The sequence below is a fragment of the Anarhichas minor genome, unplaced genomic scaffold, assembly GCF_050575085.1.
Source record: "Anarhichas minor isolate MPS153535 unplaced genomic scaffold, ASM5057508v1 ptg000055l, whole genome shotgun sequence".
Lineage (NCBI taxonomy): Eukaryota > Metazoa > Chordata > Actinopteri > Perciformes > Anarhichadidae > Anarhichas > Anarhichas minor.
In genome coordinates this window covers 5732501-5758652 of record NW_027466501.1, presented here as the reverse complement: position 1 = coordinate 5758652, position 26152 = coordinate 5732501, and the positions used below count along the sequence as shown (strand labels likewise).

The following is a 26152-nucleotide window of genomic DNA, read 5'->3' as shown; positions in this document are numbered from 1 at the left end:
ACTGTAAACCCATTAAAGCAGCATGCTTCTCTAGAGGAAAGGTTTTCTCTCTTCCCATTACCACTACTACTAGATTTAAGTGACAGAGCCCTCTAGTGGCTCTAGTGGTTATGACAAAAGCAAAGGAGGAAGTCAGGTGATGGTATTAAAGAGCGACAGTCCAACCAATGGAGGAGGTCGAGGTGGATTGATGGGTAAACAAAGCAACAAACTAACACAGGAGACTGCTGTTTGTTTGAAAGCATGACCACGATCATTCCCACAGCTTAACCACATGTTTATTATTACAAAGCAGTCATTTGAACCCAAACCAAGACCTTTTTTTGGATGTAACTAAGTGGGTTTTGTAACAGTTTTGTCGCGTACAGTAGATGTAGACTTGCCAATAGGAGCTTCAGATCAAATGCTTATATATGTGGCTTTAGATGGCATGGACAAACGTGGACAAACGTGTGAGGTTTACTTTTGAGTACTTGGAGAAGCCATCTCCATGGCAACTGAGCAGCTTAATTCGCTGAGAAAGGCCATGAGATGTGGCTGAAAGCTTAGGAACCACGAGGGACCAGATGTATAAACATACATGCATACAAATCTGCATACCCTATTTTACACAGCAAACTTGTATGTATAAAAACAGAATGTGTGGTGAAAATGTGCTCACCTCACACATACATCAAACCAGACATGCACATGCTTCGATAATGTGGAGATGAAAGATGAGGAGGAGATAGAATGTTATGTAATGAATTGCTTGGATTGTTAATCAGTTTCTTTTGATTTTTTGCAGTGTGCAACGCATTCTGTAAAAGGCCCATTCAAGGACCAGTTATAAACAAAATTATGACTTCAAAGTAATTAATCTAAATTACATTTTTTGCTGTGTTTACGTCTTTTGATTGATTGATCCAGGGAATTCAATACCGGGACATCAGCCCAACTTGCCGCCCAGAACCAGCTACCTCTCCAGCTAGCCTTAGCAGGAGTACCTTGCACTGGGATGCTAGGGCCCCTCACTGCCAATTCACAACTACCGCAGCAGCTAGCACTAACCGGGGCTTATGGCACCGGGATGCCAGCACCCCGCGCCACCCTCTCCCAGCCACCCCAACAGCTTGACGTAACCCCTGTCACCGGAATGCCAGACTTTCACGCCTCCCAGTCTCACCAGTTATTGCCACCCATGCTAGCTGGAGCTACCGGCACCGGGATGCCAGCTCACAGCTATCATCCACAGTACTTACAGCAGCAGGCTGCCCCCCCACTCATCCCCATCCAACTTCCCCCAGCCCAGCGGGCAACCAACATCTTTACCCTAGCAACAGCTAATCATCTCCCCCACTTCATTGCCACCCGCATCCGGTCAGTATTTTCCGAACTCTGAGTTCCTCTTTCCGCAGAAAAAACCATGGGACCATCCACATCCCTTGAATTTCTCGGATTCACTCTCAACACCAAGTCGTTTGAGGCTTCACTACCAACAGAAAAACTCAACCACATCAGCCTTCTAATCTCAAACATTCTCCTTACCACACACTGCACCTAACGCCAACTTCTCTCCCTCTTGGGCTACCTTAACTTCGCCCTATGCATCATACCTCAAAAGAGAGCATTCATCTTTCACCTACGAGCAATAGCTGCATCCTTCCATTCTCTCTTGGACTTCATCTCACTGGACAGTTCAAGCCGCTCCGAACTCCGTCTCTGGCTGAACCTTCTCTACAATTGGAACGGGATTACTTTTTTCTACGACGATAAACTAACACACCCACACAAATTACATCTGTACACAGACACTGCTCCTTCTGTCGGTTTTGGGGGTTTCTACAATGGAAGATTGTTCGCAGCAAAATGGCCCCTGGAGCTCGTAAGAGATTGCCTAGCAACTTCTTCCACACTCTTCGAGATTTACCCCATCATAGCCGCAGTCATTCTGTGGGCCACGAGTGTTCTCGCCAGTCCATCCTCATTCACTCTGACAACCACCCAGTAGTTGATATAATCAACAAAGGACGCTCCAACGCGTCGTCCATCATTCTGTTCATTCGCCGTCTAACCTGGCATTCATTCACACACCATTATTTTCTCCGTGCTGCTCATATTCCTGGGCATTCCAATACCATCGCTGACTCCCTTTCTTGTTTTGCATTTCAGAGGTTCAGAAGCTTGGCCCCTCATCCAGACACCGGTTCCTCCATATTCGGCATTGACGTTCAACTTGTAAATCCTGCCCTTCTGCCGCTGATCACCGGCTCGTGAAACTCCATACTCGATAGCCTATCACCATCCACCCTCTCATCTTACTGGACAGCTTGGAAGAGCTTCCACAAATTCCACAACCAATACAACATAACCTTTCCCATCGTTCGATCTGGTCTCCATGACGTGTTTCGTCACCTTTGCTCATTCCATGATGGCCATCAAAATGCCTACTATCAAAGTTTACCTTAGCGGCATAAACTTCTTCTCCAAACTCTTAACCGGAAACCCATGCTCGGCCTCAAATCATCCCTATTGATGATGATGGTGTGGTCCTTGCTAGTGAACTGAGCTTTAAATTAAATTAATTCAGGGTGAAGTGATGTCAATAAAAACAATATATACTATATATATAATATTTCTTATCTTTTAAAAACAGAAAATAGTTTGCAACGACTTTATCTGTGGTTATTAAAAACACTTGTTTCAGCTCTATTCTGTTTCTGTTAACATCATTGTTGGGCAGTCAATTCATGTATTAGGATTCTGATCATATTGGGCTCTCATGTATATTTTCATTTTGGATGTGAGTGGGTGCGTTTGCTTAAAAGATTTGTGCTTTGTCTCATAGTCGCGCTTCACCTCGCTGCTTTGAAGAATTGCTACGGTCTCTGGACATATGAGACACTGGATTCAAACTGCCGTGGGAGGATTGAACATTAAAAATGTTTAGGCCTCTCCTCGAAAATTGCATAGCCATACTAAAAAGAGTATATCTCTGCAACCACAAGGTCTAGTTTAACAATGTTGGTGTTATAATAAAGGGAACACTTGTGAGATTTGTAGGTGTGTAAATATCAGTATATATGTTACTGGTTAAGAGTAAATGAAGATGGCACACAGCACAAATTAAACATTTTCAGGTTCGTCAAAAAAAAAAAAAGCCCTTACAGGATGATTATCTCTCAAACCTCTCCCAAACCTCTCCCAAATCATAGCACAATATGTGAACAGTCTCTCTGCAAAGTCTGATTTTGATAAAGTGAAGCAGAACAAAATTAGAGGTTTTAGTACAGAGAGGTCAGTCGAGGTCACCAAAATGGTAATTTTGGAACCAGCTGTTCCATTTAAATTTTCTATACTATATAACTATATATTTCACTTGTACATCCCATTGGTCGATTTCAGTGAATGACGCCTCTTTCAATGCGTTAGAGCCAATAGAATTGAGCTATACCCACGCGGAAAAGATTGACAGCACTGTTAGCCAGTCAGAATCAACAAGGCGCCGTCTATCGTGAAGCGTAAAATCCGATACGGTGAAAGTCAAATCCTCCCCCCTGCTCCCTCCTGCTCAGATTACACCCCCTGAAGCCACGGAAAGAGTTCAGTGACACACAGGATATCCGTTGAACAGATATCTGTGTGAAAAAAACGGGAATTATGCTTTGTCTTCATAAAAACGGCAAAGGTGAGTCGCGTTTGCTGATCATAAAGCGATAAAGTGGTTTGTGTTGCTGGTGTTCGTTGGCTCATATCTCGATGATGGTTTGACGGAGACATTGAGGATATGTGTGGAATCTGTGTAGAATCGGCTTGCTTTCTGTCGTCTCAGTTTCTTTGCTAACACTTAGCTTGGATCGGTAGCTCCTAACATGTGCTGGGTGTGCTCACTCCTGGCGAAATATGAATATGATATTTTGGTCATTCTTTTGGTTGGGTGTTTGAGTTGTGTTTGGAGCATGTTAAAGCGGCTTACATGTTCTTGTAGCCCAGGCTCTGTTGTTTAATCTGATGTATAACATCAGCAATAAATGATTGTTAAATTCTAAAGAAGCCTCTTCTGATTGAAATGTTGCTCCTTGCAATTTCTTCTCATTGACAGGTCTAAAGTCTAGTCGAGCAGGCACAAGTATTGATATGCAAATGGTGATTAAGGGTCGTTTATGGCTAACTGTGAAAAACAGACCTATGCTTCCGCAGGGAAAAGAATGTATGTACTTATTCATTTGAAGGCGTGAATCTACACAGAATGTTATGTGTCTGGGGTTGTTGGTTGTTGGTTGTTGGATCTTGTGATGAGATGTTTTTTGTCACTCTGCTATATCTAATGTACTGATTGAATATGCACTCAGTAACAGAAGTTTGGCTTTAAACTTGCAATAGCTGATATTTTGGGCCACCTGGGGGAAGCAGAAACAGGTTGTGAACAAAACATATATGATGAACTTATTAGCAAACAGCTGCTATTTGTTTTTGGTCTCTACCAACTCCTGAAAAGATATCTCAGCTTTATCAGTTGGTAATTTGATACATTGTTCATATAAAAATATTATTATAGCTGATTGAAGGAAGCACACCTTTATTTAAAAATGTCTCATAAAATCATTGCTCAACAGACAAAGGATTGTTTTTTGTTAATGCATGAGAAGGTTTACCTTAATAAAGAAATATTTCACAGACTGAAGTGTGCAGCCTAAAATTTCAGTTGATTTGGGAATGAAAGAATATATTTGCTGAACATATTAATAGGAAGAAGAAACATTTTTGTCTTTGCTCTTTAAATGAATAAAGTTCTTCAGCAATTTGAAGATGAATCTGAGCTCGCTCAGGATCACGTTTACTGTTGAGATGAAATTACAGAGATGGATACCAGGATGTCCCACTGAGGGTCATATTGATCATTACATGGACACGGACACAGACACAAACAGCAGTGCACAATTGCAGGGAGAACAATACACACAAAAAGTTCAGCACACAAGCTGGTGTCTCTGGGTGATCGGCTGGTAGCAGTTATCGCTTCCCGCAGAGCCACAGCGTTAATCACACATGGATCGCTCTTCACCAAACACACACAAAGCCACCATACTCCACTTCAAAAAAGGCACCTATCCATTTTGACATGTCAGTTATGATGTCAGCCTCCTACTGTCTCCTGGATGTTCAGAAATGTCCTGGAAAGCTTATTATTTAGTTGATATGTGAACTTGAAATTCATTGTTGTCAGAGCAGCCAAATAGGTCCTTGTGTCCTTCTCTGAAGGTCAATTGGATGACAGAATCCTCAGCACTTTTATCGTTCTGTGCGGTTCTGTTACAGCCTGATCGCTAAGGACACATGAAGCCAAGGAGGTTAGAAAAGTTATTGTTACTCATAAAACTAGATGTAGTTATGGAAAAAATGAAAGAAGTGAGTTACAGGTCGTTCAAAAAGCTGAGGTTATTATTCCTGAAGCTATTACAGCCGAGAGCAAACAAGCCCTTTAATTATCACAGATAACGTGCTGCAGTCAACTCAATTACCTTTTGAAGATGACATCACCCGACAACCTTCAGCGAAACCAATCCCACCCAGTCAGGGCGTACGGCTGTGACTCATTTACATTCAATAACCACTTATGCCCATTACGTACACGTACACACAGCTTAACATGATAGTCAACTTCAGTTTGGTCTCTCTGGGAAAATCGATCAGGTGTGCAACACTTCTCAGTTCACCTCCACCTGAACCTATGGTGGAAATGTCTTCATTTATGGAAAACATCAAATTCAGGTGTCAGGCGACAATTCAAAGTATATAAATATAATGCAGTAAGGCTATCGGGCATTCTGTATTGGTTTCACATATGTATTCTCCTATAGATCAACTTTTCTTATGTAACACGTAGGCATGGTTTTCTCTTCTCTCCTCTTTTGTGTCTTTTGTTTGGAGAAGCAACCTCTTCTACTAACCTTTTGAATTGTCAAATATATAAGCCAACTAGAATTTCAGTTCAGTATTTCATCATTGCTGTCTCACCATCACATTCCTCACAGAGCACAGAGGAGAAGAAAGCTCTGTCTGCCACTGATACTGAGCTGAGTCAGCTGTGAAGCAGCTGATGAAATCATCATCATCGGTTGTAGAAATCCCCAAAAAACTCAAATAGCATTAAAGAATGGCTCAACAGAGTGTCAATAGTTTTCAATAATATCTTCAAATAATGTGCATATATCACCAAGTAGGATTTTAGTTTTCATATATTACATAATTAGTTTTTGTGTTAAATTGCTGCAGTGAACGCAACTGTGCTGTCAGGCACACAGAGTGCATTGGAGACGCCTTGTCCAGTCACCTCACCTCCACAGAACACTGTCTTGTTGATAGCTGTCAGTTTCGAGTGGTTTCATGTCATTCAGATGCAGACAGTCAGCTGTTTAGGAGATTAATACCGAGGTTGGGACCTCAGTGACCTCATCTAGCTGGCTACGATGATCACATCAGAAGAGAACAACTATTCTGCTCCTCTCTGTCTTAAAGTCACGATGTGAAGAATTGTATATGATTATAGCATCCTATAAAGTTACTGTGAGGAAATTTAAAGAGGTTATGAAACAGTCTCAATGTAATACTGTGACCTAGATAAGTGAACAAGGCCATGAGTGAGAACATTGGTTATTTCTATACAGTTATTCTTAATGCTTGTCATCTGTGCCACCGAGTAACAACCAGATGAAATCATGCAGGTTCACCAGAAGCTCCTTCAGCTCCTTCGAAGCAATCTGGCTAGAAGTCTAGATGGATGGGGATGAAGCAGATTACTGGCTTCAAGGTTGGAGGTAGACAACCAGGGGGCTCCCTGGAGAGGGCCAATGAGCTAAACTCTTTCTTCAATAGGTTTAGCTCAGAGCCCTCATCTGTGTCCTCCACACACCACACCTCCCAAACACCTCCCCCTCTGTCCCCCCTGGTGAGCTGCATGGACTCAGAGCCCTCCACTTCAAAGGGCTCTGCCACCACCGACACTATGACCCCCCCCCCCCCCCACCCACCCCCTCTCTGTGACGACTGGCCAGGTGAGAAGACAGCTGGAGAGACTCCACCAAGGCAGGGCTGCAGGACCTGATGGCATCAGCCCCAGGGTCCTGAAGACCTGCGCCGTCCAGCTGTCTGATGTCCTGCAACATCTCTACAACCTGAGCCTGAAGCAGGAGGAAGTCCCGGTGCTGTGGAAGACATCGTGCCTGGTCCCTGTACCTGAGAAGACGACTCCATCTGGCCTCAATGATTACCGACCAGTTGCCCTCACATCACATGTGATGAAGGTGCTGGAGAGGCTGGTCTTGGCCCACCTCCGACCGCAGGTGAAATCCTCACTGGACCCTCTGCAATTTGCATACCAGCCTCATGTGGGGGTGGACGACGCCGTCATCTACCTGCTGCAACGAGCTCAGTCGCACCTGGATGGATCCGGTGGCTCTGTGAGAATCACTTTCTTTGATTTCTCCAGTGCATTCAACACCATCCAACCAGTGCTGCTGAGTGAGAAGCTGCGGGTGGTGGGGGTTAACGCGTCCACTGTCTCCTGGATCACTGACTACCTCACAGGCAGACCACAGTTTGTCCGACTGAGCGGTGTGCTGTCTGATACGGTGGTCAGTGATACTGGAGCCCCACAGGGAACTGTTCGGTCTCCCTTCCTGTTCACCTTGTACACCACTGACTTCCAGTACAACTCGGGGTCATGCCATCTGCAGAAGTTCTCTGATGACTCTGCAGTGGTCTGGTGTATAAGGGATGGACGGGAGGAGGATTACAGGGCAGTAGTGGATGACTTTGTGGAGTGGGCCGGTGGAAATCACCTGCGTCTGAACGTGGCCAAGACCAGAGAGATGGTGGTCGACTTCAGGAGGAGAACGGCTCCACAACCGCTGAGAGTTCTGGGAGAGGATGTGGACATGGTGGAGGAGTACAAGTTCTTGGGTGTCTCCATTGACAACAGACTGAACTGGAAGACCAACATCAACGCTGTGTACAAGAAGGGGATGAGTCGACTCTTTTTCTTGAGGAAACTTCGATCCTTCAACGTGTGCAGCAAGATGTTGGAGATGTTCTACCAGTCTGTTGTGGCCAGTGCACTGTACTTCGCCGTAGTCTGCTGGGGGAGCGGCATTGGAGCCGGAGACACCAACAGACTGAACAAACTGATTAAGAAGGCCGGCTCCATCATTGGCTGCAAACAAGACCATCCGGAACAGGTGGTGGAGAGGGAGGACACTGAAGAAACTATTATCCATATTGGATAACCCGGACCACCCTCTCCACCACCTCCTGCAGGGACAGCAGAGCGCTTTCTCCAACAGACTGATCCAGCTCCGCTGTCACAAGGAAAGATACAGGAGAACATTCCTGCCCTCTGCAATAACACTTTACAATAGATCACCTCTGGCCAGATCATCCTCCACATAATTACACACTGCTACACTGTTGTTTGCTGGGGTTGATTTTTGCACTACTGTTTGTTACCTAGTTAGTTAATTTAACACTATTCTATTTCATTGTATATACTGTGCATTTTTGTTATTTTATCTTCCATATTCTATATTCTGATATTTAATATGTCCTACTCTGTTATTTTATTGTATATATTGTGCATTTTTTAATACTTAATATTTTTGGTTACTCTGTTACTTGGCTTACTTTTTATGTCTTTTTGCTGTAACATACAAATTTCCCCCTGGGGATGAATAAAGTATACATCTATCTATCTATCTATCTATCTAGATAAGCAGACACGCAGTGACACACCGTGTCGCAGTAATTACGGTCCGGAATCGGACAAACACCGCACCGACAGAGATCGCATGGTGTGGAGATCTGCGATATGACTGTGCACGACTGACGAGTCTAAAAGTCCGGAGAAGCAGCCGGTAAGAGAGCTGAACTTTGCAAACAACTAAGAGACTTTGGAGCTGAGTGAAGATCACTGCATCACCAGTTAATTAGCGTTAGCATTAGCATTATGCCACGGGGATCTGTAGCATACATATGGCGATAATTTAACCCTTTGGTGTACGATATCGTGCTTTGTATATGATCGATCGTCCGGTAATGTTTTCCATCTGGTTGTAAATCATGCGATGGTGGAAGCACAGTAAATGGTGATAGTTTAAGAGTTTTAATTGTTTGCTGATGGTATAATAAGTACATCCTGGTTTACTTTTGATCACTAATTGTGCTGAAATGAAGTATAATATATTACCTGGTGTTAATCTATGCAGCAGTGAGAATTAGCTGTATGTGCTTTTATATATATCAGAACATGTTTAGATTTTAGAATGTAGCACTGGTGCTTTATTACTCAAACCATCATGAATGCTTTGCCTGTTTACAATAATTTGTATATTGAATATGGGTTCTGTGATCTATGTTTTTTCTTTTTAAAGGTTTTTTACCTACACGACGCTACGCTAAGTGGCTTAGTGATTGAACAAACTACTATACTGAACCTACCAAAATAAAAGGAGGAAAAAGAAAAGTTGTCTGGTCATTGAGTGAATTCCAGTTAAAATCCTTCCAGTAGACTCATCGATCCTTCTCAAGTGGGGAACGTGCACATGTTAACAACATAACTTGACAGTTTCTTTGCCATAGTTCTTGATCCCCAAAGAGCTTGAGGGCTGTATTTACCGATGACCCAATAGGGCAAGATTGGTGTTTGGCTTACTCCACTTCCCTGATTTGTCAAACACATCTTTTGTAAGAAGCCAAAGAACAAAACTCAGCGAGTCAATTGGTAAATAAAAGGGCCATTTTGCACATTCCTGCTTGCATTCCCACCAGCATGTGTAGAACTATGAAGAGAAGTCAAATAGTACGTTGCTGCCCCTGACAGTTCATTTTTGATAAGACCATCAAGGAATGGCAAAGTTGGGAGGTTTTAAGTTATGTACACATATTGGCTTTAAATTTGGATAGACATGGTGTTTCTGTCTTCTCACAACACATTGCAGAAACATTTATGTCTGGGTTTTAAAGGGGAACTACACCAATTTTACAGATCAAGGTCAATCACTGAGTCACAGACAGTAACAGTTTAATGTAAAAGTAAAAGTATAATGTCTTCTCTAGCTGCGGAACAATTTGATAAAATAATGAGTTAGGATATCTTGGCCTCTGCTGCTTTGATTGTTCAGTTCCTTTTTTACCTGCCTCCTAATTGTTCCAATCTTATGGATGTGCAATAAGTACACATTTAAGACATTGTACACAGTTTTAAAATAATTAGATGTCCAAGGATCCAGAGATCGACATCTATTAGTTGGAGTTAGTTTCAGTTTACTTGCCTGTTTGTGAACATCAGACTGAGACGTATTCTTCTCTTTGCCCTTTCCATTCCCTCTCTGACATATATATCGACCTCCAGTTCCTGCCGTTGCCGCTTCCGAGCAGCATCGACCTCCAGTTCCCGCCGTTGCCGTCTCAGAGCCGCATCGACCTCCAGTTCCTGCCGCTGCCACCTTCGAGTCTCAGTGACCTCCAGTTCCTGCCGCTGCCGCCTTCGAGTCTCAGCGACCTCTAGTCCCTAGTCACATATTGTATGTGTGTGTTTTATATCATAAAGTGTTATTTACTGCTTTTTTTCGTGTTGGAATAAATGTTAAATATTTAACTGCAAAGTAGTAATTCATTTTTGATATCTTCATTTTTTTGCATTAAATCTGAAATTGATTGGATGTGGCACAGCCCTACCGAGAAAATTTTCCGCCAGACCCCTCTGATAAGAGTACCCAAAGCTGGACCAATCAGTCAAAAAACAATACAAAAATCCTCTTTTCAAATATAAATGAAATGTCATGTCAATAACTTCATCTTGTTCACCCACAAAATGTTGTTTACTTTTCTTGTCTTCTGAAGGGACCCTTGGCCCCACTCTTTACACCTCTACATTATGCCCCTGAACCCCTTTGTTTTTAACACTGTATAAATAAAGTTTATTGTTTATTATGATGATGATTATTACTATTATTGTTGTTATTAGTATCACTATTATCAGATTTGGATTGAAGAAGCAGCTAAATATCAGTCAGACATCACTTGTGTACAGTTAGTATATGTTGTATGTATTTGTGTGTGCTCTTTATGCCTAATTTAAAAGCTATGAGATGTGTTCATGCTTTTCATGTTTGTGTTATGCATCTCTGTGTGCACACTTTAGCTTATGAAATGGGTCATAAAGATGCACTGCAGGGTTACCCCTCATAAAGTAGCCTCTTACCAGCGGCCAGTGGTCCCATAATATGCACCTAACTGGAATAATTAGCACCCAGTGGGTTTCTGGACCGTGTTCCTGCCTTCTGCCATGACCCTGCTGACACCCTCTCTTCTCTTTCTGTATGAATTCATGTCCCATTAATGTTCATTACTAACTTTGCTTCTTCCCCAGAGTCTTTGTGCTTTCTCTCCTCTCAGGTTCCATGGATCATGGTTATATCTGGACCCTGGTCCTTCCTTCTGCCGTGGTCCTGCCTGACCCACTGCTACTATTATTATTATTAGTAGTCACATTACTGTTAATATTACCAATAGCCTACCATTAATGCTTGTATTATCATTATTATTCTACTATATCCACTACTGCTGTTATTATTACTAGTAGTCATACTTTTCCATCATTATTCTGCTTACTACTCTCATTATATGAATCATTTATATCATATGCATTGAATGTGTTGTAACTCTGTTATGTTGTTCATTCTGTTCACATGACATCTATCACACTTCTGTCCATCCTGGGAGAGGATCCTCCTCTGTTGCTCTCTCTAAGGTCTCTCCCTCTTTTCTCTCTGTTAAAGGGTTTTTGGGGAGTTCTTCCTGTTCTGATGTGAGGGTCAAAGGTCAGAGGATGTTGCATGTGTACAGATTGTAAAGCCCTCTGAGGCAAATATGTGATTTAGGGCTTTAGATAAATTGAATTAAATTAAATTTTAAGAGGCTTTCAGCGTATTGTGTAATGTTATTTACCAAGCTGCTGTCTTTGAAGACAGAAAGTTGCTGAGATGGTTGTTGAGGAAAGGAAATGGGGATGAGGAAATCACCAGGGAAATGATTTATATGAGGAGTTTCACTGTGAAGCCAGATATCCGTTATTTGAAATCTGTGACACGTTTTCTAATGAATTGACTGCCAGCTTGAGGGAAAAACTTCTGAATACATTTCCAGGAACTCTCTCTTTGAAAAACATTAACTGTGTGAAGAGTGTCCCTCCAATTCCTCTAAACTGCTTATCTTGTTCAGGTCTTAGGGCTCCATCCCCTCCCAGAATGCATTGGGCAAGAGGCTGACAGGCTCTATAACATCAACCCTGTCTCTAACAAAATACTAATAATTTGCTCACATTCACACTTACAGGCACAGTCACTAATTAACCCGCATATCTTTGGCCTGTCCACCTCATGGAGATTTGGAATGAAGCTGCAACTAAATATCAGACAGACATCACTTGTTCCGTACAGTTAGCATATGTTTTACATATTTGTGTGTGCTCTTTGTGCTTAATTTAAAAACTATAAGATGTGTTCATTCTTTTATTTTCATGTATGTGTTGTTATCCAAGATGGATGTGATCCGATTAAGGGCACCAGAAGTATGGGGGTAGGACGTAGTAGGAAGTGGGGAAGGGGCCAAAACGTAAAGACACTGACAGTTAAAGAAAACATGGTCTGTTGTGAATGTGTGGACAGCACACATTAGTTCTGTAGTTCTACTGTTAATTAAATAAGGTCTAATGTGCATAAAGAGCTCAATGTTAGTAACAAATGATTGATTACTGCAGATTGAAGTTTTTTTACATAGTTTAAATGAACTGAAAACCACTATCTAGAAGGAAGTCAATAAGTCTAAAAATCTGGTATGTTTGAAATCTTCGGCAGTAACACATTAGTCTGCAAGATTTGTAAGTGAAGGTTGTAAACATTCAAAGCAGTTAGTATGGTGCTTCGATCAACCCCTGACCTCCAGAGCATCTCAGCTGCTGAGAGATGCATACTGACCAAAGTTATTGTTATTACACTTTTCGCCATCAGTGGCTCTCCAGGCTCTGACCAAGCTGTGGTTAATAGCTGTGAGCCCAGTCAATGCATTAAACACTAATGCTGTTTGTCCCTCTTTGACCTCCACAGCCTGAATGAGGGTCTAACAAGCCCGTCTGCACTGACATGCTCTCTAATTGGCTAAGAACCTGCATTTAACACAGGGGCTTAGTAATTAGATGGCTTTATTCAGGGCTCTTGGGGGGCACACACACACACACACACACACACACACACACACACACACACACAGACAGACAAATCTCTTGTTCTGTCTGGGACTCTTTGTCAGGATCCCTGTCTGACCTGTTGTGTGTTAACCTGTTGTGTGTTAACCTGTCCCCCCCCCCCCCCCGATCTCCTCTCCTCATGTGTCTGTCATTCCCCTGTTTGCTGTATGCCATGTGCTCGGTGTTTGTTTTCTCGGGCCTGCCTCCAGACACCTCCCATGGACACACCCCTGATTGGTCTACAGCTGCGGACAATCCGGCTCGTTACCACCTGCAGTTGGACACACTGGATCCTGATCCCACTGATCACCGCCTGGCAGTATATCGACCCTGGTCCTGCAGGCCTGGGTTGTCAGTCCGTATCGTCTTCTGCCTCGAGTACCTGTTAATCTGCCTGCCCTCCGGTGTCGATCCACGGGTACCACACCGTCGATCCGGTCTGCATCCTGTGTCGGACCACGGGTACCCCACAGCTACATACCTGTCATATGTCCGGTAGAAAATAAATAAGTTTGTACCAGATTCTGTGTCCTGTGGTTGCTATTAGGTCCTGATCCTGAACTCCCGTGACACTCTTACTTGCATAAAAACACAGACTGTTAAATTATTTAATACAGACTTTTTGATTTGTAAGGCTATTTAATGGTCATATTAATACAGTGTATCATTTCTTCCTGGACAGCTTTTCAAAGCAAAAGCTCAAAGAGTTATTACCATCATAAACCAGAATGATACCTGGATGGACCCGTAGGGACTACAATATTCAAAGTCTTAGTGTACTATCATTCTTTGAGTGAACTTTGTTGGGGAGAGTGTTGAACTACAGTCCTGTTTTATTGTATCGTTCAGTTGTTACTGAATGTAGCAGGTAGAGCATGGAAACAAAGAAAGGGTATGATCATTTGGATTAATATGTAACTGGGTACCTTATCGTGAAATGTAAATTTTCTATCCACCCTTTATATTTTCAACGTTCAATTAAAAACACTTGAGTGGAAAGTCTTTGGAATAGAAGTTGAAATATGTCAAAGGGGCTGAGGTTGGAAAGTGGATGTATCAATAAAAACGTACTTAGTAATTAAATCATGACGTACATGAAGCATGTCAGTCAAGCTCCCACTGAAGCGACTAAAACATGAATCTGTGTGGAGTGATGAGGAGACTGTGACCTTCCTCACATTAATACATGAAACAAACAGGTCATATTTCCATCATGTTCCCCACATGGATTTCCATTGTTTGAGCTTTGACTGGAGCTCTTTTTTTTTTTTTTTGGAAATATTGGCAGACACAGAATACAGTAAACATGTACTTTGACTAATACATCCATTGTCTTTCAGCTTTTTGTTAACATATACAAACAAACAACAAACCTGTCCCCCCCCCCCCCCCACGCCCACCTAGAAGCAGATAAGTAAAAAGGTCACCTCATTTCGCCGAGCCAGACGACATTATAGATAAACACACACATACACGGTACATCTGTATGTAGACACGCCTGCACCACTCTACAAAGTAAATATACAATCATCACATCATACAAGCACAATATGCCCACAAATCAAATGACAACAGGATTGGCCTGTAGGAAGAAACCAGAGTGCCCAAATTATTACTTGTCTAACAGAAAGAGAGTAAAATTTATAAATGAATCAAAAAAAAAATCAGTTATGTCTATTGTGCGCCTCATGATTTAGGGTCTAGAGACCAAGAAGTACTGCTCGGGGGTATCAGGCATAGTTTTGAGTTTCCCCAAGTATGTCAGAACCGGGATCCAGGTGGAGAAGAATTTGTTCTGTGACCCCCTAAGTGAGTATTTTATTTTCTCTAATTGTATGAATTGCATCAGGTCACTAAGCCACATAGTTTAGTCCTTAGGTGGATTTGTTGATTTCCAATGCAACAATATTCTTCTACGAGCAAGAAGTGTCGTAAACGCCATGATGTTTTTATGTCTTTTCAGAGCCTCAGAGAGTGTTTTAAAGATCACGGCCCAGTAAGATGCCAGAGCAGGGCATGACCAAAACAAGTTAGTTAAGTTGACAGGGGTGTTACGACATCTGTTACAACTAGCATCTGAATTAGGGTACATTTGAACTAATCTTGCTTTTGAGAAATGAGCTCGATGCAGAACTTTGAATTGTATTATGCTGAGTTTTGTCAGTGTCATTCACTCTTTGTAAAGCACCGTTCCACATGTCTTCTTCTATGTCACCCCCTAGCTCACCTTCCCAGTCCGCCCTTATCTTCGCCAGGGTTACGTTTTATAGAAAGGCTATACAGTCATGTATTCTTGAAATGAGCCTTTTTGAGTCGAATGGGAATTCTTAGAATATGCTAGAATTCAATTCTAGCATATCATCTAAGTCTGACACTGAAGAGATGTTTGGAAAGTTAGGGTCATGGCACTTAAGGAAGTGGCGGCCTCTTAGTCATTTAGGTCATTTAGGCCTCTGTAGAAGTTCTATACATATCCTAGTGTTAGAAAAATTCATTTTCCAAAGTAAATGATTCTCACCAGTCTGGTTCACCAAAAGGATCTCGTCACTCCGTTCCCTTCAGCAAAATCCTGGCCTCTCAATTTACCGAAGGATTGTCGTGTGAGAATCTGGCGGAGGTCTTTGTCAAGAGTCCTGGACTCTCCCGTGCACGGTTTCAGGTTCAAAGCTGAAGAGAATTGGAGATATTGAGATCCGGCTCGAAGGACCATTATGTTAGAAAAATTCACGTGAGACTGGTGTAAAACTCATTAATCACTGGACATTTATTCTTTGCAAAGAAGGGGACAGGGTTGATTCACATACAGAATGTACATCAAGACCGCTCGAAGATCTGTCTCCGAGTCTCTGGTATTTATACTAAGTAAACAACATGCAGTGGGCTGGCACAGGGTAACACACACACATTTTGCGTTTCACACAGGCGTCTACGTATCTGGACACTTTAACAATTCGTTCTAGTACAAAGGTCACTTTCTCATAAGTCATGGTCGCAAATCAGCCCTGCGTAAGTATTGACGCTTTCTACAAGTTTATTATCATTCTTATTCAGGACAAACAGCTGAAGTGTTCTTTCGGCAATCAACTGTTTCTTAATAGACTAAACATTTGCTGAAGACCTAGTGTCAGTGAAAGTTCACACAAGGACACAGGCCTTAAACACTACAGAGGACATGAGCCTCTGTTAAATGTATAACATTCACTAATTATTAAATGCATAATAATTTGTCATTTAGATTTTTCCCAACACCTAAGCTTCTTACCATTCCATATAAATTAAATCTTTGTCAATACATTTAAAGAAAGATTTAGGAAGGTAGAGTGGAAGGCATTGAAACAGGTAAAGGAATTTGGGGAGCACATTCATCTTGATGCAATTCACTTTTCCTGCCAAGGATAAGTGAATTGTTTTCCATTTCTTCAGATCGAATTTGACTTTCTCAAGTAGAGAAGAAAGGTTTTCTTGGTAAACGTTCTGCATGTCTCTTGTGCTGTTAATGCCCAAGTATTTAAAGCCATTTCTCGACATTTAGAACGGTAATACGTTATCCTGAATTTGAAGCGCCAAGTTATTAACAGGGTAGCATTCACTTTTACTAAAATGTAGTTTATAACCAGGAAATTGACCAAATCAACTGGAGCTCTTTTAATGACCTCATCGAGTTGAGTTCTCTTCTTCTGCTGTGGTTTAGTGATTCCTGACTGGAGAAATAACTGTTTATCTCTATGTGCCCAACTTCTAACATTTATGTAACAGTCATGGATGGGATTTAATATTAAGGAACATTTTCTATTGCCAGTACACCAGAAATGTGTTTACATTTGCACTCAATTTGGATGGAGACTTGACAGTAACAGTAAAGGAGAATGATAGCAGATCCTGACTAACATGTGTAACATTTACAGTGTTTGGTAGGACTTTGAGTGGGAGGCCATTTGACCTCTGTGTGTGTGTGTGTGTGTGTGTGTGTGTGTGTGTGTGTGTGTGTGTGTGTGTGTGTGTGTGTGAGCTATTCATGACTCAACATGTGTGTGCTTTGTTAAGCATCATTAGGAAGATGGGGGGGGGGGTGCGTTTGGGTGGCGGGGGGGTTTTCCAGCCAGCTGAGCATGGTGTGACCTCCCATGCGACTGATCCATATTTCATTACTGAACATTAGCACTGTCATGAGCTCCCATTAGAGCTTTGCTGCAGAAAAGTGGGGTCTGAGGATTAAACCGGCGGTTCTTTTGAAGGATTTTGCTGATTGGCTGCTGAGAAGGGGTTTTTGTAATTAGTCAGCTCTGACTGAAGATATGCTAAGTATGAATACTGTTGAATTTAAGAAGAACTGTGCTACATTTTCTTCATTAAGAAGAGCATAATACCGTGATCCCTTTTAAAGAGACACATCAGTACATGACTATACAGAGCAGTGAGAAATCAAATGAAGGACCTGAATAAATGTGGTGCAGAACCATGGATGCTTCTAAATAATACAGTTAAACTCAGTGACATGTTTGAACAGGAGCAGGTGATTTTGATCACAAAGGCTCAATCAGTGACGGGCCGTGCATTTTATACCTGGGCCTTCAGTGCTATCCTACTACAGTTGAGCCACCTCCTAATAACCTCATTATGACGCCACAGCTACAGGTTATTAGGGGCGTAACAATACATGTATTCGTATTAAACCGTTCGGTACGAGGCTTACGAACAGAACAATACGTTTGAATAATACTAGTGCATTTGGAAAATGCAGAAGCTTAAATTGTGGGAAATATGTTTTTGGTGGACTGCGCTCACGTAGGAGACAACAGGCTGTGACCTCTGAACCCGGAACAATAACAAAAAACAGCTGAGGCCGCGCACGTGTGTACAGGGAGGCTAAGCTAAACTAGCTTAGCGGGGAAACAACAGCAGCACACAATCTACAAACTCTCCCCGCAGCATTTAGCTGTTCCCTACTGATTCAAACAGGGCGAAAGCAATCACCACACAATCCCCATTTCTCCAGACCATCATTCTTGCTTTGTTAAAGAAAACAAAAGCCCAAACAGAGAATCAAATGTCCGACCCTAACCCCGCGATGACGGGATGCTTCGTCATTAACGGACAATGCATGCGGCGGCCGGGTCCGGGGATAGCTGCTGCTCTGAGGCGGCGGCGGCCGGGTCCGGGGATAGCTGCTGCTCTGAGGCGGCGGCGGCCGGGTCCGGGGATAGCTGCTGCTCTGAGGCGGCGGCGGCCGGGTCCGGGGATAGCTGCTGCTCTGAGGCGGCGGCGGCCGGGTCCGGGGATGGCTGCTGCTCTGAGGCGGCGGCGGCCGGGTCCGGGGATAGCTGCGGCTCTGAGGCAGCGGCTGGAGTCGGCCGGACCGCCGACAGGACACAGGGAGCTGGAGTCGGCCAGACCGCCGACAGGACACGGGGAGCTGGAGTCGGCCGGACCACCGACAGTACACGGGAAGCTGGAGTCGGCCGGACCGCCGACAGGACACGGGGAGCTGGAGTCGGCCGGACCGCCGACAGGACACGGGGAGCTGGAGTCGGCCGGACCGCCGACAGGACACGGGGAGCTGGAGTCGGCCGGACCGCCGACAGGACACGGGGAGCTGGAGTCGGCCGGACCGCCGACAGGAAACGGGGAGCTAGAGTCGGCCGGACCGCCGACAGGACACGGGGAGCTAGAGTCGGCCGGACCGCCGACAGGACACGGGAAGCTGGAGTCGGTCGGACCGCCGACAGGACACGGGAAGCTGGAGTTAGCTGCGGCCCAGCGGGGACGGGAACAGGGGAACGCTGCGGCCCAGCGGGAGCGGGGGACCGCTGCGGCCCAGCGGGAGCGGGAATCTGACCCTTCCTCTGCCTTTGCCTCCTACGAGGGTTGAGAGGGATGTCCATCAGGTCACGGTCTGCCTTCCGGACACTCCGAGGCCCTCCAAAGGCCAGGCGGGTTCCCATGTACCACTCGGGGAGACGGCACTCCAAACCGTGGTCTGCTGAGTCCATTCTGGGCCAGGTCATTCTGTCACGGGGCATGATGGAGGACTCAAACGCAGACCAGGCAGAGTAGCGTGAAGCAGGCGTTTTATTCAACACAAAAAGGAATATTTACCACACAACAGGGAGTCCAAGCACAAGACAAGAGACGAGGGGGAAAATCCAGCGGGAAACGAGGCAGGGCAGGCAGATGGGGAAACCGGGAACAGGACGAGCAAAAACGGGCGGGTAGACATGAACACAAACAATGACCTGGCAGTGAGTGACTGAGAGACAGGGGTTTAAATAGTGACTAGAACAGGTAAGGAGAGTTGTGCTGATGAGGGACTGCTTGATTAGTGATCAGGGACAGGTGAAGGGAGTTGGACTGGTGCTGAGGGAGGGGCTGAGTTAGACTGGTGCTGAGGGAGTGGCCGACAGGTAGAGTGAGGAGCTACAGAAAAACACACAAAGAACACACAAGGCAAAGCCTGAGCACGAGCCATTCATATTATTCATAAAAACGACATGATAGACAAATGAACACAGTAGTAACGCTACTGCAGATGTAAAAACAAAAGCACTTCACTTTCCAAAGCTGCCTTCACTTAAAGACAAAGTCCATCCTCCTTTCTTTGTTAACAAAGTCAGTAACTCCCAAATCCATTTCTCCTCCTTCAGCCATTGAGTGTTAAAAAAACAAAGCTAGGTAAAAAAAAAGAATCTACAGCAAGCAAAATGCTAAAAATGTCATAACTTCTCTTACATATGTTTCAACCTGAACTCTTACTAAACACTAAGATCTGCTAGCTAGCTTTCTGTTTGACAAAAGTCACACTGGCCCACTGACCAATCACAGCGCACGTTAATGCAGACGTACTTAGCAGGCTACCTGGGTACCACCGGCACGTCAAAGAATACGCCCAACATGTCAAACTAAAGATCTGATTGGTTGAAGACTATGACAATCAACAATATCGTCCCCATTCACTTAAACTGCACATGGATGCACTTGTGAGTCTGCAGGCATCGGGCCTCTCTTCTTACCTAGAGACACAGAGGTGAGATCTGATTGGATAAAAGCTCTACTTAAAACAAGCTGCACTGGAAGCAGATCAACTGAGGAAGACAGTAGCTGTGCAATGAGAAAATAAGATAATGGGGAAAATATTTTTATAAATTATAATACATGTAGTGTATTTAAGAAAAATTATAGAATTATAAAATAGCTATAACTTTGCGACTCTGTTTAGGCCAGCAGAGAAGGCTTAGTAGGCCCTGACAGCCCACCACTGATATATATATATATATATATATATATATATATATATATATATATATATATATATATATATATATATATATATATATATATATATATATATATATATATATATATATATATATATATATATATACATGTAATATATATATATATATATATATATATATATATGTTATATATGTATATATGTATACATGTTAGGGCACGTTTATTATGTAGTCACACACAACCATAAAACCGTCTGACAAAAAAAATGAGCCCACTGCCTGCCCTCACGTGGCAGAAAATCATTACTTGTGTCTTTATCCTCGAAGCGCGCTCCCATCTCTTGTAAGAGCGCGCAAGGGATTGTGCGTGCGCGCGCTTGGCACGGCACCGCGCACTCCAGCCCTTGTGTGTAGTAACCCAGAGCAGTAGAGCTCTCAGCTAGACATGGCGGCGGATCCTAAGCCGGACTGGCTCTCCTGCCTCCCCTCTTCTTGGAGTTATGGGGTGACTCGGGATGGACGCATATTCTTCATCAAGTAAATATGACGCGGACACATGGATTTATGGATGCGCACTGCTTATGTCTCCGACGCATTTTTCCTGTTTGTCTTTTTTTGGGTTCTCTGTTCACCTTTTCCCCGTTTTCTTCCACCAACAGCGAAGAAGCAAAGAGCACAACCTGGCTGCATCCAGTTACTGGAGAGGCTGTAATCACGGGGCACAGAAAAACTCCAGGTAAACGATCAGAGAATATGTTGTTCTTCATCTGCGAAAACACGCGCACACGCGCAGCACCTGGGAAAGGTTGTCCACGCGTCACGGTGGAGAAAAAGGGCGACAAGTTGCGGAGAGAGCGGCGGAAGACGATGAGGGGAGATTTGTTCTCTCTGCAGCAGAGCAACAGCCTCCTCTGCTCCGCTCCCTCTCTGCTCTCCTCTGGCGGACCATTACGCACGACCCCCCCCCTCCTGCTCGCTCCACCTGGACACTTTGCGACACACTTTTTAAAAGTTCCGTCACGTAGGCGTGAGCCGATTACGGAGCCGATTCCCTGCAGTGGCGTTTGACATATTTCCCAGTGAACGGCGCTCGGCTGCAGACACACAGTGTTTGTGAACACGTACAGCCACCGAGGCTGCTTCAACAACAGCGTAGTGTGTTGCTGCACAGCCGATATTCCAAAATACAAGACACAGAGGGGTGACGGGTGGGGAGGCATCATCACATGCAGATCAGAAGTGTGTTCAAACAGCTGGAGGCTGAGCAGTGCACGTATAGACTGAAGGATTGAGGAGCTACAGTATCTGCTCTGGTTATTGGGGAGGGGGCGCAGATGACGTTAAAGGGCACAATCCAAACGAGCTATTTGTAGTCCAGACACTGCATTGCTGTGTGTGTGTGTGTGTGTGTGTGTGTGTGTGTGTGTAATCAGCTTGTGTCTCTGCACAGCTGCTTATGTTTCTGCATCTTGTGTTTTCTCATCCCCTCCCCTGTCCTCACAGATTTACCAACAGGATGGGAGGAAGGATACACATTCGAGGGAGCTCGCTGCTTCATCAAGTGAGTTGGAATGCATGGTGATGGAAAAGAGAGAGAGAGAGAGAGACAGGAAGAGGCTGCTGGATGCAGAGAGGGAGAGAGGCAGTCTGAGTGTCCGTCTCAGGCGGTGAGGGGCTGCTTTGTTTGGTCGGCAGGCACAGAGATTTCCCTCAGCTCTCATCAACGCCCACCTCTCTGCCGCTCTGCCCTGCTGGAGGAATTCATTAATATCTCTGTTTGCTCGTTTTGTAACGCACACATACATGCGTATAAACACAGACACACACACACACACACACACACACACACACACACACACACACACACAATGTGAATGGATAGCTCCATATCCTTGACTTTTTCTCCCTGCTGTTGAGGCTTACTGCTTCAATCAGTTGTGCTCTTGCCCTTCACCTCTCTCTCTCCCCCTCCCCCCCCTCTCTTAGTCTCTCTCTCCTCGTCCTAACACACACACATACACACACATTCCAGTAGAGGGATTTGCTCAGGAACAAGTCCTCGCTGTCAGTGGGACACAAGTTTGACAAGCAAGTGTGACTCAGACGTTGCTCTGCTGTGCTGAACAGGCTCTACTTGTTGGGGTTCTGCACGTGTGTGTGTGTGTGTGTGTGTGTGTGTGTGTGTGTGTGTGTGTGTGTGTGTGTGTGTGTGTGTGTGTGTGTGTGTGTGTGTGTGTGTGTGTGTGTGTGTGTGTGTGTGTGTGTGTGTGTGTGTGTGTGTGTGTGTGTGTGTGTGTGTTTAACCTCTCCAGTGCTATTAGCAACTCCAGTTCCATGTGCACATTTGGGTATGTGTATATTTTGTGGACCTGTTAGACAACAAAAATGCCCTGCAGCTCCCAGTCTGTCTGTGTCTCTCTCTCTCTCTCTCTCTCTCTCTCTCTCTCTCTCTCTCTCTCTCTCTCTCTCTCTCTCTCTCTCTCTCTACCTTTCTCTCTCTCTCTACCTTTCTACCTACTTTCCCACCTAGTCTTCCTGCTGTTACTCGTGCATTCTGAGGCCATTTTGAGAGCAGCAGCTGACACATATGGTGAGCTAATATAGCTGCTCTATAAATAGCGCAGAACCGCTGCTCATTGGTATGTATGAATGAATGCATGCAGAATGTGCACATGCACACTCGGTGTGTATGCATGCATGCACAGGGACATGTAAATATACAAGAAGAGTTCCACGTGTTCAAACACAGACAGTCACCTGAAGGAGAGGCTGACAGTGGACAGCTGTGAATGCAGCCAGGACACATTGAGAACACGCTGGGATCACAACAGGGCCCGTTCAGAGGCAGTTAGGGAGGCATGACATTGTCTACAGCAGTGGGGACTGACATGGCAGGATTAACAATGTCAGAGGGCCACGGGCAAAAAAACGTCAGCACTGCCCCCCCACAACCTTTGGCCCGAAGTTCTCATTAACTGCCGTGCAAACAGCAGTCATCGGCCTAGACAGCTTCACGGTAGAGCCAGAGACCAGCACTTCTCTGCTGGAATAAAGCCCCAGCTTTTCTACATGATGCTGGTTTGATGAGGAGAATGTACCATGTGGGCACAAAGTAACGTCAAATAAAAGCAATATTAGTTGTCACACAGGGCCACATAGTTGCACAATAATGCAGTAATAATCATCTTAGTTGGTGTTTTACTTAACTGGTGCTAATTCCCTCAACAAGTTTGCAATCAATGAAATTACCAAAACTTATTTAACATGCAGTGAAGCTGCTGCTTCAGACCTGAGCCCACTGAACCTGTTTGAGAACCCAAACTGAAAGCCGAAGGTATAGTTTTGCTTTATTTCATCTAGCAGTGATTGTTTGTTTTCCAGGATAATGCAACACATCAGTTCTCTCTTCACACTGATCCAAGCCCAAAGCCTTATGCAACAACACAACCCCAATCTGGACTGGACCTGTGCTCCACAAGCAGACATTGCTTCTTGTTATAGGGTTACATTCCAAAATACATGTCTGGCAGCTCTGGTGTCGAGTGAACGTAAATGATGCTTCTCTGACCAAATTGATGGACCATCTCATCAATGTTCCAGAAAACTAGCACAAGCCTCCTCTCTGGTCGTTTGGTGGAACACAAATATGTTCTTATTCTCTGAACATAGTCAAACTACAGGACTTGTGATTCGGGGGGAAAGTGGTCAGAATTTGTCATTCGTGACACATTTTAGTAACAGAGTGTGCATCTAGTGACAGTGAGGATGGGCATTGATAGAGGACGTTAGGTGTGATCGGACAGCCACTGGTGCTCCTCTGGGATTGTCTGACTCACACTGGACTGCAGGCTAAGGATGCATGCTACCACATTCTCAGTCTTGAATACAATGAGCAGCATTTGACTGTGAACAATTGGTCCCAGTCTCATATTCCCTGAGCAAAATTGCATCATCATCACTTCTTCAAATCCTTCAAATTCCTCCCAAATTCCTGCTCAGTCACTCTTCTACCAGCTCATTATTGTAATCCTGGCTCTTCTACACCAGGACACTGCTGCCCTCTGAACGGCGGTTGACAGGCGGTCACTCCCCAGGCTAAACCCTTCAGGGTGGGGGTCAAACTTCTCCTGTCTTTGTTTGATCTTCAAGCGTCCATTTGGAATATGTTCCTATCCTCGGTTGCATTGTAAAGCCTGTGCGGATTCCTCTTTACACGAGTTGCCGACGTGTTGCTTTGCTGTTATAATGTCCACTCTGGAGTAAACAGAATCAGATGATGAAATGTCATCACTTGGCAACACTTTAGACTAAGCATTTGGTTTGAAACCACACTGATTCAACATTGACGCAATCCTGAGTTCAGAGCGTGCAAAGGTCCAGTGGAATATGAGGAAGAGACACTGCTGGCCTTTGGTTTCTGCTCTGTGACGACTGCATCTTCAGCCCAAACCACTGCTGTTTCAGGGAGAACTGAAACATGGAGCACTTAGACATATTTCCAGTTGAGTGGTTGCACTCCGTGTTCAGGGCTGCTGCCATGTCTTCCTAAAAACATCTTTCTGTGATTACCAAAACCTGAAAGTCCTACTAAGGTGTGACGCTCTGTATAGCTAGTAATTGCTCCTGCACTCCCCCAAAGCATGTCAAAGACGCTTTGGCTTGGTATGAAACATGGCAGCTTCTCATTTATCGTTTTAGAATATTGCTCACTTTCACTTAGGTGAACAAGGCCCAGCATGTCTCAATGAAATGAAAACCTGTTTACAGCACAAAGGAACTCATGTCACCCATTTGGGCGTTACTGCTCAATGCTGCATTGCACAAAAGAGTGTCATTCATAGTGAGACACATGTCAATCAATAGAAACACCCTCCTAAATGTAGCCCTTTTAAGCCTTGATATTTTATCAATGGAACAACAGCTACCAGCCTTTTGGCTCCTCACCTCTATTTACAGGCTTGTGGCGCAGTCGCTACCTGGGCAGTACCGAATCTCCTTTTTTACATCCACAGCTTCCATTTAGGTTTTCCAATAAAGCTTTGACATCATCCCTCTAAAAAATGAAAAATCATCACCAGCAATATCCTCAATTTTCCAGAAGTGATCGATGAAGTGTTTTTAGTCAGTTCAACGTTCTTTAGTGAATATAACTCATGCTCTTCGGGTCAATGAGCTGATGGGGGCTAGCAGCTTATATTTGGTGACGCTGTAGCAACTTGACTTTCGGTGTGCAGACTGGACTCTGATAAGAAGTACTGAAAGATTGCACATGGCGGTCTTCTCTTTCATTTCCATGTAGTCCGATTATTGTGGAACATCTATGAGCTATTAGAGGAACTGCAACTTCCACATTGTTTTCACCACTCAGCTGTTGTGGTTGCTTCTTGTGCTGTAAACATCAAATTCTACAAAATATGGAAATGATGAACATGTGACTCTCACTTCCACTTAGTTTGATGTGAAACAGTAGATCCACAGAGCTGCTTTTGTGCCGTATTAGTGGTATAATGTACTGTAGCTTTGGGTTGTTGTATGCTACTGTTGCTCACAAATGGAAGAAGAAAACGTTGGATTGGTTTCATATGTCACCTCAGAAGCACTCAGTGCAAAGGTTTGTCAAAGAGTGATCTGAAAGGTTCTA

The 26152-nt window shown here is 44.1% G+C and overlaps 1 protein-coding gene across 5 annotated transcripts in view; it reads left to right on the top strand.

Annotated features, from left to right (window-relative positions):
* The first annotated feature begins 20919 nt into the window (after window positions 1-20919).
* plekha5 (pleckstrin homology domain containing, family A member 5) overlaps window positions 20920-26152 on the top strand; it is a 196646-nt gene continuing 191413 nt past the window's right edge. For all 5 annotated transcript variants that reach the window (XM_076076088.1, XM_076076093.1, XM_076076089.1 and 2 more), the window contains exons 1-3: window positions 20920-21048; window positions 21171-21247; window positions 22015-22072. In XM_076076088.1, coding sequence (XP_075932203.1) covers window positions 20957-21048; window positions 21171-21247; window positions 22015-22072 — 227 coding nt within the window. In that variant the 5' untranslated portion in view covers window positions 20920-20956. The remainder of the gene's footprint in view (window positions 21049-21170; window positions 21248-22014; window positions 22073-26152) is intronic.